A 12,843-nucleotide genomic window follows, 5' to 3' on the forward strand; every position below is an offset into this window, starting at 1 on the left:
TTATGTTGCCTTCAGCCAACTAGCTGTTTAACTTCCTAATTTATGTTTTTTTTATCTTCAACTTTCTCCCTTTCTAATTTATGGGCATTTATAATATATTCCATCACCATCAACAACATGGTTAACATTACAGCAACAACAATCATACATTCATATTATTCCTGTACTTGTATGCATTTAGTTCTTCAGAATCTAATCTTACTGCACAATTTTAGTTTAAGAGCTACCACCGGGTTTTGGCAACTACTTGGGAGTACCAATACGACGTAAAAGTGAAGAAAGCAAAACATCTCTGTGAGATTCTTGATATATTCCATCCAATACAATTTCCATACCATCTCAGCATACCATACCAGCAAGCTGGTGATCATTTACATCACCTATGACACGAGAACTAAAAGGTGTAATTCTGAAAGGCTATTCTTCAGAGGCATACCTGTCCAAATCACTCAGACTATCAACTGGTGAGCCTAGTCTATCAGATATTCTCTTTCTCTCAGGTGTGTCAATGCCGTAACGGTCATTGCCAACTGTGATCCGTAAATTCTGTTCCACTGAAGACTCAGAATGTCGACTTGGAGAATGCCGGCCTGGGGAACGTGAGCGCCGGCCCGGGGAACGTGAGTGCCGGCCCAGGGAACATGAGCGCCGGCCTGTGGAACGTCTCTGCAATTGGAGAAAAATACAGTTCCATCATGCTAATTATTAGGATAGATTATGTTATTGTTGTAAGCTGCTTTGACATCACCTTTGTTGCTTTGAAATGAAAACTAATCAAATTAAATTCAAGGAATAAGCCAAAACCACTGTGAAATTAAGCAATTTAAAGTGTCAACGCCAACTTAAATCAGACAATGCACATCAAACTTGCACTCATCTGCACTGAAGGCATCTGTGAACACATGCGTAGGCAATGGAACTAGATTGACAACTTTACCATAAAGAAAAATTGCAGCCAGTGATGTAGGGCATAAAATATCCCCAGTGATGTTTGTTTCCACAGAATATTCTCACTTTATTGGAATATATTGTTTCATAAAATTAATTAGTAATAAAATGGATGGAAAGAATAGAGTTAAATTTGGAGCATTTCAAAGTTTCAACATTTTTTTAGTTAGATGACTGTCTCTGGAAAGCACCTTCTCTCTCACATGAGAACTACTGATTTGTAGATTTGTGTGCTCAAGCATGCATGTATAAACAAGGCTTAATTAAAATCCAAAAACCAAATACAGTGGTACCTCTGGATACATACACCTCTGGTTGTGTATCCTTCGGGTTACACACGTGGCAAACCCAGAAGTATTTTTCCGGGTTTTGCCACGTGCATGCGCAGAAGCGCTCTACCGCACCGTGTGCAGAACAAGCACCTCCAGCTGCAAATTTCTCAGGATCTGACCAGAACTCCGGAACGGATCCCATGCACAACCGGAGGTACCACTGCAATTCAAATAAACTAAATCCAATCCCAATCAATTTAAGGCACTGAAAAATTCTGATTCAAAATTATCCAGAAAACTAATGTAACTGCTTTGCCACAGTACATGACTACCGGTGAATTCATGTTTATAAATATGCAATTTTATATGGGTAGTTTTATAAACTCCACCCATGTATCACTTATGCCATGAGCAGAAATAAAACCATAATTGCAGTTTGGGGCTCCTTTATCTAACCTGGAAGTGACTTATGCCCCTCTCAAGTAGGCTACTGTTCACTTCTAAGTTGGGTTTCAACTCCCCAGCTATCACAAGTTTTCAACCTTTCCTTTTCAGAACACTGGGCAGCAATTCAGCAGTCTGGATTTTCAGGAAAATCTTTTATACAGTACTATTAATTTCCAGGACTCTTGCCTGAGTATTGTACTTTATAAATGGCCTGAGTCAATTTCACTATTTTTTAATGCCACTGAATATTTGGGGAATGCTCCTGTTCACTTGGTTGGGCTGATCACAAGCAGCTCTGCTCATTCTAAGCCAGAAGATCAAAAAGGACCAGTAGCAGGTTCTTACTCATACTCTAGGAGCTTTAATCAAAGGTCCCCACAATTCTGTTCAGTTTTCTTGATCTACATATTACATCAGTGCTGTGCCCCCAGCACTATTTTCCTTAGAGCACAGGTAGCTAACCCCTGGCCTGAAGCCTCCCAAACCATTTCCCTGACCCTCTAAAGAACCTACCAATTTTGGGAGCAAATAAGAGAGACATAACATTGGGGTGGGTGAAGTAAACAAAAAAAACCACACACAGTCTAGTGCCCTGATGGCAATCCAATCAGTCCCTGCCCAGCCATCAGTCTGATAACTTGATGAACAGGGAGGTCCCTGCTGGGCTGGGGAATGTGAGGGCCAACTTGGGGAACAGCTAAGGGCCAAGGGCCTATGTGCCCTGTGTGCACATGTGAGTGTGGGCATGGAAGCGTGGGGGGGCCACATCCACCACTGGCATGAGGTCCCTGGAGTTCTGGTTAAATGTGTACGTGGCCCATGGGTTAAAAAAAAAAAAGGGGGCTACCCTACCATTAAATGCTTTTTATCTATAATGATGGGAAAGGATTTGGCCCCACATTGCTTACAGCAGTTTTTCCTCAAACCTGAGTCCCCAGCTGCAACTCCCATCACCTTAAGTTAGCAGGACCAGTGGTCAGGAATGATGGGAGTCGTAGTTCAACAACAGCTGGGGATCCAAGTTTGAAAAACACTGGAGACTGCCACCTCTAATTTCCAAGAAATTGCGTGCTAGGCTAAAAAAAAAAATCACTCTTGATGTCTGCCCACATAACTGATTTATTTCCCTCAGTAAGGGCATAAGCATTTTCTAGTACTGCTTTAAGAGATGGGGTATTAAAAGTTTTTATTATATAAACTTAATTTGTCTAACAGCAATCCTAAACACAGTTATCAGAAATCAAATCCAATTGAATATAAAGAGACTTATTTTTGAGTCAATATGCTTAGGATTGTGTTATATTCCGCTATCCCCAACAAGCATAGGAAAATTATAAATCAAAACAAATATACTAAAACTCTTCTAAGGTTACAACTGCAAAGCAGTAGAGCAGAAATTAAAAGATGATGAATTGTGAGGTAAGCCAAAGGCTAATAGACATAAGTATTTAAAATTTATTTGGGTTTCATACCTATAAACAATCAGAACATTAAAAATCAATTATGAAATATTTATACTTCCTAAATAATCTATTTAATTTCAATATCCCCATCTAAGAAACTGTTCCTCAGATGCTTAGCTGAAATGATTTTCAAACTAGCAGAATTTCTGAAAATCAAAGGCCAAAAGAGAAGTGAAGTACTTTGGGAACCAAAACAATTACAACTGCAACCAGTGTCATTATGTGCTAATTTACTCAGAATGACTCCACTATGTGTAGTGGGACTTATTTCCTAGTTAGGTAACTTATGTTGCAGCCTCGTATATGGACAACTGCTTAACTACGTTTCATTCCTGTATAAATATTGCTCTTTTTATTTTATTTTTGTTTATCTTACCTATTCCCATATACACCTGTGAAAATGGACACAATTATTATTTTCCAAAGGACAGGTTACTTTAGCAATTTGCTGTATGACCTAGCCTGTTTATTAACCCTACTGATTTCTCCCGAAATATATTTCAAGTACCTATACTATGTTTAGTTTCAAACTTAGCATGGTCCTACCTTCCTATTCAATCCACAAAGAACTAAGCTCCCACAACCCACAAGCATTCTCTGCTTTTCTAAGAAAGAATAATGACCAAAGAACCTGAAGATAAATTCCCAAAAACATGTTGGGCAACCCTACCATTAGGAAATGAAGAGTGCGCCTTAGGCAACTGCTTTTAAGGGTAATGGAAGGGCAGCGAATTTGTAGTAGTCTGTTATTGTTATTATCTTCCTACTGCCAGCAAGCGGGGTGGAAGAGGTTTTTCTGGATTTTCTGTCTCATGTTCCAAAATCACTGAACCAGCCTTATGAACCATAAACGGAGGGCAGGTGTACCACTTGCTCCTCCACCTTAGGCAACCTCTTAGGCCAGCTCTAAACTTACTGAGACGTCTTACTAAATTAAATTACTCCCAAGTAAGTGTGCATAGGATTGCGTCCTCCGTGACTTTTTTTTGGGGGGGGGCCGCCAACTTTGGCTGAACAATTATGCTTTTGTGTTAGTCCTCCCCCTAACCAAAACTGTGCTTGCAGGTACAACTGCTGGGGGGATGCAAGAGGTTGCTAAGGCCCTGGCCCAGCGATGCGAGAGGTCTTTGTGCACTTCGGGAGCGCGAAAGGAAGGGTCGCCTTTCCTGAAACCTGCAGCAAAGGTGACGACAGGAAGAGACCAATGGGGATATATACTCCGTTTGTCACCACTTTGGTGTGTGGCTCAGGCGAGCAAGCGAACGGCCGGGCAGGGAGCCGTTGCCATGGCCGTGAGGAGGGTGGATAAAGGGGAGGGCGGACTAATATTCCCAAGGCCCGGTCCTTAGGTCGCTATGCCGGGCAAGCCTGCTCTGAGCCGGCTCGGCTCCAGCTCCCCACGGACGGAGACCGTACCCGACTACTGCGGCGCGGGGACGGCGAGCGGCGAGAAGAGCGGCTGCTGGACGGCGAACGGTACCGGCGGCCTCGCGGGGAAGGCGAGCGCGAGCGTGAGCGGCGCGGGCTCCGGCCCCGCGTCGAACCGGAGGCACCGGAGCGGGAACTGCGCGAGCCCGAGCGACTGCCCTCTTTGGACCGGCTGGAGGAAGACACGCTACTGGTACGGTACATGGCGCTGCCGGCGGTGGTGGCGGCGGCGGCTCAAGGAGCCCCGAAGGCCGCCCGCCCTCACTCCTCGCCAAGGCCGCTCCTCCTTGCTCCTCCTGTTGACCATCCTCCCTCAGCACGCTCCATGCGTGCATGCGCGCGCGCACCGGACGCAAACGCAAGAGCCCGAGGTTACAAAAAGCTTCCTCGGGCCGCCCCGACAAAATGGCGGATAGGGAAATGGCGGTCACGTGTCGCGTGCGAGGCCGAGGGAAGAGGCGGGGTTGGGGGGGGGAGATGCGTCGCGAGACCATCAGCGAGCCCTACGGACGGACGAAATGGCGGGGGGGGCGGGCCTTGAGTCACGTGATAGGGAGGAAGGTAAGCGCAACGAGAGGCGGCCCACAGTGTAAACTGCGGTGTGCGCTGCTGCTTAGCGCGGCCCGCCTTATTAGGTCCAGTTTCCGCCTCCCATGTGTGCGCTAACTCTCCCCCTGCCAACGTCCTCTGAGCTTAATATGTCCGCTGGAAAAAGTTTAGTAAACCAAGGAGGTTTACCTGTTAGCAACGTGCGGAGGGGAAGCGTCATCTGTTGAATGCATGATATGAATTTAGATGCATGGATTCAATTCTAGTGAATGATTTTTGATCAGTTTTTAACTGTTGTTCATGGTGATGCTGTTCTCATTGCTGATTTTAGTTTTGTGTTTTCTTGAATTGTTTTAATATCGTATACAAGCTGCTTTGGGGACCATTCACGGGCAGTTAAGGGCATAGATGTTTTTGAGTAAATAAACAAAATACTTCTGAATAAACATTCTTAAGAATGCCATTGGTCACAAAGAAAGTTTGATCATAAAATTTATCCTTATCTTCAGTAATATCGCGAAAACAAGATAAGGTAGAACAAAGTCGAATGTGAAGGGAGTTACCATAATTCAAAGGCTGAGGACACTTACATAGGAAGTCATTGGTAAATGGCGAGTCTCTAGTAGTGTTTAACCACCTGTTTGGAGGTTACTATATATCATTAAAATGCAGTGAAGATTTTAGGTAAGTGTCAATTACTTTTTGTGTTGAATTTTCAGTTGAGAGGTCTTCTGGCCTTTTTATCAGGAATTAGAAGGCAGTGAGGAATGACAGGCAAGTTTCACCAGTCAACTGATTTGTTGTCTACTCTGCTGCATCACCTTTAGCCTCTGGGATGGCAGGCAGATAATACCCACCAACTAAGCAAATTTGGCCCATGGGCCGCCAGAGCTGTAGCATTTTGCATGCAATCCTGGGAATCTTGAGGTAGAGCTGGGAAGGTGTTCTGTCTGAAATTCTGGAAAGTCATTGCCTGTCAGTGTTGATAGTACATACTAAGTTAACTGGACCAATGGTCTCTGAACCCTACTTGACATTTTGCCTTTGGGGATTTTTGAAACAGAAGCCAAGAGATCCGTATGGATCATCATAGTACTCACGAAGGACCCCCTCAAAACCACCATCAAATCATAGACTACCTCACACATATTTTTCTGTGATTTCTTGGTGGCTTTGTTGTCAATATATGTAAAAATCATGAGGATTCTTGCCTTGGGTCAATATTTTGTGTGTGTGTGTGGTGCTGCCAAACACTAGAGCTGTGATTTATGTTCTGCTCTATTTCAATAACTTTGTGTACACTCTAACTCTCATGATCCACTGCCCTGGAGGGGTGGGTGGGATGGTTGGTGGACTCCCTCTGCCCAGCCCAGAAGGTTGTAAAGTCAAACTATGGGAAAGGATCTCAACATTACATAACCAGCAAGGCGATTAGTTCACCCGCTGCCAGCTTCTGCTCGCCCTGCCAACATGCCGAGACACCCTCCCACCCTCTAGAGGACGCTAGAGGGAAAGTAAGTTGGTTGCAGCAGGGGAACGAAATGCCCATAGACCAAAAAAGGCATGGAGCAACATACCCGTGGCTTCCTGTTTTTGGAGGGGGCGGGGCTTTCATTTTACAATGAAAACAGCGTCCTCATTCAGGAAAGCGCAGGTCAAACTGGGCTGGGGTTTGATGGGGGCGATGTAAGTGACCACTCAACTGACATTTGCTTTAACGCGAGGTATGTTTTGAATGGGTTGTCTTTTTCTGTTCTGCATTCTGTTTTCCATACAATTGTGTGGAGCATTGCAGCTGACATAGAACACCGGCGCGGGCGAGTTCACGTGAAATACCTGTAACGTGTAACGTGCCGTTGCTCTCCTATCTCTCTGCTCGGCGGACGATTGCATCCCTGACGTTGCATTTTGCTGTCTATGAAATACCTCCCGAGTCCGAGGATAACAAACGTTGCATCCAACGTTAGTTACACTCAAACTAGACCCGTTGAAATGAGCAGGCACATTAATTTCAGTGGGTTTCCTCTGAGCAAAACGTATAAAGTTGGATACAGCCTTGGTCTACATAACAGGGGTGCTGTAAGCCACACTCTGCCCGTTTCACCACTTGCAACAATGAGACAATAAGGTACTGTATTGCAAAACTGCTATAGATCACTCTCGGCCACTCGACCTTGCACTAGGAGGATTTAACAGCAGGCAACCCGCAGTACGAGCACAATAAATCCCAGCCTCCCCGCTCCTGCTTAAATTTTAAAACCAGCCTAACACAATACGCACACGTGTTGGTGTCGTTGCAGATCCCACTTGGGTTATTCCTTGCTTTCGCTTCTACTTTAGTTTGCTCAGTTGGCGAGGGGAGAGACGGGAAAGCACAGCTGTGATACAATCCCGGATTCCCCTATTGTTTCCTATTTAGCAACTCTCACTTTCACGTTTCCGAAGTATGAAGAGGCAAAGCAAAACACAGTGGCAAAAATAACCAGGAAGCTCAGCGTTGTATTTATTTATTTATTTGCTCGTATGGAAGGAGCCGGCTTTGGAGTTCCGGTTCTGCCGCTGAGTCAAGGTACTGCCTGGGAAAGAAAGGGCTTCGGTGGGTTGAACTATCCCGTCTCTGGGTAGGTCGACCGAAGCCTCCGTGAGGCTGGGGACCGACTGGAGGAGAGCGCCGGAGAGGAGGCTGAGCGGAGCCACTCGGCTTCTCCCACCCGCTCGCTCTGCTTCGTAGAGTAGGCTTCCGCCTCTCCTATGTGCACCCACAGCTCCCTGGAGGCTCTTTTGCACTGCTCCGTTGCTCCTACGGAGGAAAAGGCATTTGCAACGTGCAACGGAAATTTTATGGTCACGTTTCAGAACACACGGTAACGATAAACTCCAAGCCTTCATGTCATTATCCATCTGTCCATGCTAAGTCGTTGTGCGAAGGCGAAAGCCTTCCCCCACACCGGGCTTTACCATGAGTTTGAGGCCGAGGCCATGATTTCTAGGCATCGTTCACACGAGGTTGCCCTCAGTCGGAGGCGCCCTGCCTCCTTTTAAGGATTTTCCCCATCCTTAAAAAAATCCGAAAAGAAACTCAGCTGCCCAAGCAATTCTGCTCTTCCTGGCTGCCCGGCAGACAGTTGCTGTTCGCGTTCTCTTCATTTTAAGGTGGCACCAGAAAGAACTCTGCGATCTGAGGAAATCCGTAGTTTGTGGTTGTTTGCAGAGTGGAAAGGGAAAAGAGGACCTCCCTTCTGCTTTCTCACTTCCAGCCATTCACTGAAAACTGGAGAAGGAACCCACATAATAATAATGGGGGTGGGTGGGCAGCATGGCTTTGACCTTGACAGAGGGTGGAGGTTAGTGCCTGTATGAAGAAGCAGTGCTTTGTTAGCCTTAGGTCTTAAAGGAGAAACATCTACTTGGCTGTTTGGTTTGTAAAACAATTGATTGCATTTAGGATCCTGCCCTTGTATGGACCTGCCCTGAAAAGATCTGAAGTGTTGGCAAATCACCACCACCTCATTTCAGTACTCGTTGACAGTTTCAATGAAACCTGCAGTAATGGAGAAGATTCTGTGAAAATGCATTTCTCTCAAAGGACTGACTACAGCCACCACTCCTGCATCCTGGGATGGGGGGATTTTTATGCAGGTTAGACCTGGATACCTCTTTACCATCACCAGTCATGTTGGAAACTTTAGCAGAAGGTCTCCCTCTCAAAAGTGCCAACGTACAAGATTTTGTATTTGATGAGATTGTGAATTTTATTACTTTTTCCGACAGCTGGAAAAATGGTAGGTGGAATTAATGTGTGTATCTCATTTTGCAGTGCTTGTACAAAGAAAAGAAGGAAATATAGTGGTAAAAGGGTTTTATTCTTCATTGCAAGAATGTTCAGGTTGTGGCATAAATTACTTCTTCTTTATGCTTCATTTATTGTTTTCCTGTCTTTTCCTTTAGGAACTCTTGACCGTTGTAATTGTTGCTGACAGAGGATGGAGGAGATCCTAGCCAATCTGTGTGGGACCAGTCCCATAAATCCACTCCCTGTCTGGGTCCACAACAATGTCGGGCACTGTTTTAACCAGCTGATTTTGAACACTATACCTCACATGGTCCTTGCTGTAATAAGTGCCTGCTACATAGGAACACCAAGGTATAGTAACAGGTGTGAGCGACATCTGGCTTATTCACACAAATATATATATATTGTGGGCCTAAGCTCTGTGGATTTTTTTGGGGGGGGGACTGTTAAAATTAAAGTGATGGGACATTCCTGAGCCATGATATATATAGTGAAATTATCACCCTCCTTGGCACCCTCTTTATGTAGTCAGAAACTTACTTGGTTTTCTGACTAATGAGGCAATTAAAGTTACAACCGGAGAGTTAGTCCCACTGAAACATACAGAAGATAGACCACACAGAGCCAGTTTAATGTTGCGAGAGGTCACAGGAATAATTGTAAATGTGAATGTTCAGAGGGTTGAATCTTTTTTTCTTCTAATGAAAAAATAATCACAAATAATGTGTCGGACAGCACAATTATTTTGCCTGAATCTTGTAGTGCTTGAGAGGCCAGGCAACGAGGCGTGCAGACTTCCAAGAATGATGAACAAATAGTGAGAGGGCATCAGAAAAAGGGATAAGATCATTTCATAACACTTTCTTCTCTATCTTTACTAGGTCTTTAGGTTCTCGGACTGTGTACAGAACTGGGTGGAAATGCAGAATTGCTGCGTCCTTTATCTTTGCTGGTTTGTCCATCCTTGACATAATTCCAGCAGCCATTTGGCGACAGAAATTGGACCCCTTGTACTTGGAAGTAGTAGCAAGTGGCACAGGCACATTGGCATGGCTTACTCACAGCCTGGCACTACTTGCTCTCTACAAGTCTCCATACAGCTTCAATCGTGGCCCTACCATCCTACTAATCCTTGCCTTATTTCCAATCCCATCACTTATTATAACCTTGGTGTGGCGCTGCCAGACTGAGATGGGTGGTCAGCAGCTTCAACCTGACACCGTTTTTCGACTGTCTATCCTCTGCCTGCAGTTAGCTTCTCTGCTTCTCTATGTAGTTGGGTATATCATTCCTACAACCAGCAGGCTAGACTATTGCTCTCTCAATGATTCCTGGCAGCAAGAGCCCCTGGTCACAGACTCAGGGATCCCCGCACCTTCTTGGCAGGGAGTGGCAGAGGATGGAGAGAGCTGGCTCTCGTGTTTCTCTTATGCTTGGATGAACCCTCTGATGAAGCGTGGCTACCTGTGGATGCTGAATCGGCCACAGGATGTCTTTCAGCTCCCTCGACAGCTCCAGGCCAATGCAGTCTGTGAACACTTCTACTCCTGCTGGCGGAAAAAAGCAGCTCTCAGCCAAGAGGATAAAGAGACTACATCTTCAACGGACAGCTCATTTGCCAAAAGTAACGTGAGAACTGACGAATTCTCATCTCCAGCACATCCTTGTGATACCCAAAAGCCTGTACATCTCCTATCAGTGTTGCATGCTGCCTTTGGGCTACGTTATTACTCTCTGGGCCTGCTCAAACTGGCTGGCAGCCTTTTGGCATTCTCTGGGCCCCTGCTTCTGAACCTGCTGGTCAGTTTCATGGAGTCACGCCAAGAACCTCTCAGCAATGGGATCATGTATGCACTGGGACTCTTTGCTGGTACCTTACTGGGTGCCCTATTGCGTAACCAGTTCAGTTACCAGATAAACAAGATGATGCTTATGGTGCGCACTGCAGTTATCTCTGCCATCTACCAGAAAGCCCTCCGGGTGAGTGGCAGCAGTCTGGCTGGCTTCACCACTGGCGAGATTGTCAACTTCATGAGCACCGACACTGACCGCTTGATCAATTTCTGCCTCAGTTTCCACGAGCTGTGGAGTCTTCCCTTCCAATTTGCCATCACCCTCTACCTCCTGTACCAGCAAGTAGGCATAGCATTCCTGGGAGGCCTAGCTCTGGCTCTGCTTCTTGTGCCCATCAATAAAGTGGTTGCCAATCGCATCATGGAAAACAACAAGGAAATGCTGAAGCACAAAGATGAACGTGTCAAGGTGAGATGGGGATATGTGGTATTTGAAGGCTTGCCATACTGCTTGCCTCTTGATCTTGTGATTTAGGCTTAAAGTTGTTGACTTATTTAGGTATCCATGTTAAAAATGTTGAGTAGCAGAAATAATAACTGGATGTTGCAATGATTTATCAGGAAATAAATAACCAGCAGTGTAGGTTAACCAGCAAACACACACACAAATCCAAGAGGCGATATGTCACCAAGTTCCAGAAACTGACCTACCATGAAATGAGAGTCTTGAAGGCCACCTAGTCTTCCTTGATGCAGGAAATCCAGAGCAAGCACATTTCCACTGCACATTGTAATGGGCAGTGGTACGTCCACGTCTTGGGCAGTGATCTTACCCAGCTCTGGTGTCGGAGGTCCTTTAACAAGATACAAGGAGTTGAAGCTGTGACCTCTTGCATGTGCTCTAGCCCTCCTCAGGGGATGTTTCCCTTTGTATACTGTTTCACTGAAGGAATTGGGTTTCTGGCTACAGTACTTTAAATGGATCATCCCAGTATTTGTGTTGCACTTTGTTTCCCCGATACATCACCAAGCAAGAAGAGAACATGACTTTGATTCTGTGCTGTGTCTCATATAGCTAACTTAGGCCCTAGCTGAAATAGAAGGCATTGTGCTTGTGACAAAGAGATGCCAGTGACTGTTGTGTTGCATCTCCCTTTACCTGCAGCTGATGACGGAGTTCTTGTGTGGCATGCGAGTGATCAAGTTCTACACCTGGGAGCAGCATTTCGCCAGTAGAGTGTATTCTTGCAGAGCCAAGGAGTTGAAGAGCCTTCGAGCAATCAAATACCTGGATGCTGTGTGTGTCTACCTCTGGGCAGCATTGCCTGTGGTTGTCTCCATTGTCATCTTCATCACTTATGTTCTACTTGGACACCAGCTCTCTGCTACCAAGGTAAGAGCTGTGCCCATTCCTTGATGATCCCTCTACCTGGGATACGTAGCTAACTTCTTTTGTTATTCCAGCTTCATTGGCTACCCATTCGTTTCCAGGTTCAATTCAAAGTACTGGTCATTTACCTTTAAAGTGTTACACTGTTTGGGGCCAGGATACTTAAACAACAGTCATCCTATATGATCTTGTCCACCCAATGACATCAATTGGGGAGGTCCTTTTGTATGTCCTGCCACTGTCAGAGAAGAAGTTGGTTGGGATGCACAAAAGGGCATTTTCCATTGCGATACCCCAGGAGATTTGTATCTCTTTCCTAACAATTAGCTAGTTGAAGGCAACTTTGTTCCAGCATGCTTTCGGTATTTTCCCCTCCACTGCTATTTGTTTTAAGTTATTTTGGTTTTATTGTTCATTTTACATTTCTTAGGTTTTTTTAGTTTTTTAGTGATGAATGTTCACTGTCATGGGATAGAAAGGTTGTTTCTTTTATATAAATAAATGAACAAATGAATAAACTGTCATGGTGTATGCAAAGGCTTCAGAAGGTATCACTGCTCAGGCAAACTTCCAGTAATTTTCAACATTGCTGTTACTGAAGAGCAATAAAAAGGGGAAAACAAAATTGCTTTTAGTGTCAGAAGTAAGGACCTCCTACCTGAGTGATAGCTTTCTCTAGAATGTGAGAAGTAAGTGGCTTCACAAGTGAGACAGACTCTATACAGAGCATTGCCTAGACAAAACAAGGGTCATGGTCTTT

General features: G+C 45.1%; 2 protein-coding genes across 15 annotated transcripts in view; one reads left to right on the forward strand and one right to left on the reverse strand.

The window, feature by feature from the left end:
- LOC310758238 (zinc finger protein 318-like) overlaps window positions 1–4,995 on the reverse strand; it is a 23,664-nt gene extending 18,669 nt beyond the window's left edge. For 4 of the 6 annotated variants that reach the window (XR_014545659.1, XR_014545660.1, XM_083604164.1 and 1 more), the window contains exons 1-2: window positions 4,547–4,995; window positions 437–666 (exon numbers count right to left, since the gene is read on the reverse strand). Coding sequence is in view for 4 of the 6 variants with exons in the window: in XM_083604164.1 (XP_083460290.1) it covers window positions 437–666; window positions 4,547–4,762 (446 nt within the window). In the remaining 2 variants the exon portion in view is untranslated. Of the gene's footprint in view, window positions 1–436; window positions 667–3,800; window positions 3,819–4,546 lie in introns of those variants that run through there. The other 2 variants (XM_083604163.1, XM_083604165.1) reach the window with 2 other exon arrangements.
- The window catches only part of ABCC10 (ATP binding cassette subfamily C member 10), a gene marked incomplete at its 3' end in the record, with an annotated part of 26,412 nt that continues 18,140 nt past the window's right edge, over window positions 4,572–12,843 (forward strand). The window contains exons 1-4 of one of the 9 annotated variants that reach the window (XM_083604235.1): window positions 4,572–4,751; window positions 9,056–9,251; window positions 9,782–11,162; window positions 11,859–12,086. In XM_083604235.1, the coding sequence (XP_083460361.1) occupies window positions 9,091–9,251; window positions 9,782–11,162; window positions 11,859–12,086 (1,770 nt within the window). In that variant the 5' untranslated portion in view covers window positions 4,572–4,751; window positions 9,056–9,090. Of the gene's footprint in view, window positions 4,752–5,680; window positions 5,792–6,705; window positions 6,832–7,455; window positions 7,677–9,055; window positions 9,264–9,781; window positions 11,163–11,858; window positions 12,087–12,843 lie in introns of those variants that run through there. The other 8 variants (XM_083604233.1, XM_083604231.1, XM_083604230.1 and 5 more) reach the window with 8 other exon arrangements.

Source organism: Podarcis filfolensis, assembly GCF_964270895.1.
Source record: "Podarcis filfolensis genome assembly, chromosome: 3".
Classification (NCBI taxonomy): Eukaryota; Metazoa; Chordata; class Lepidosauria; order Squamata; family Lacertidae; genus Podarcis; species Podarcis filfolensis.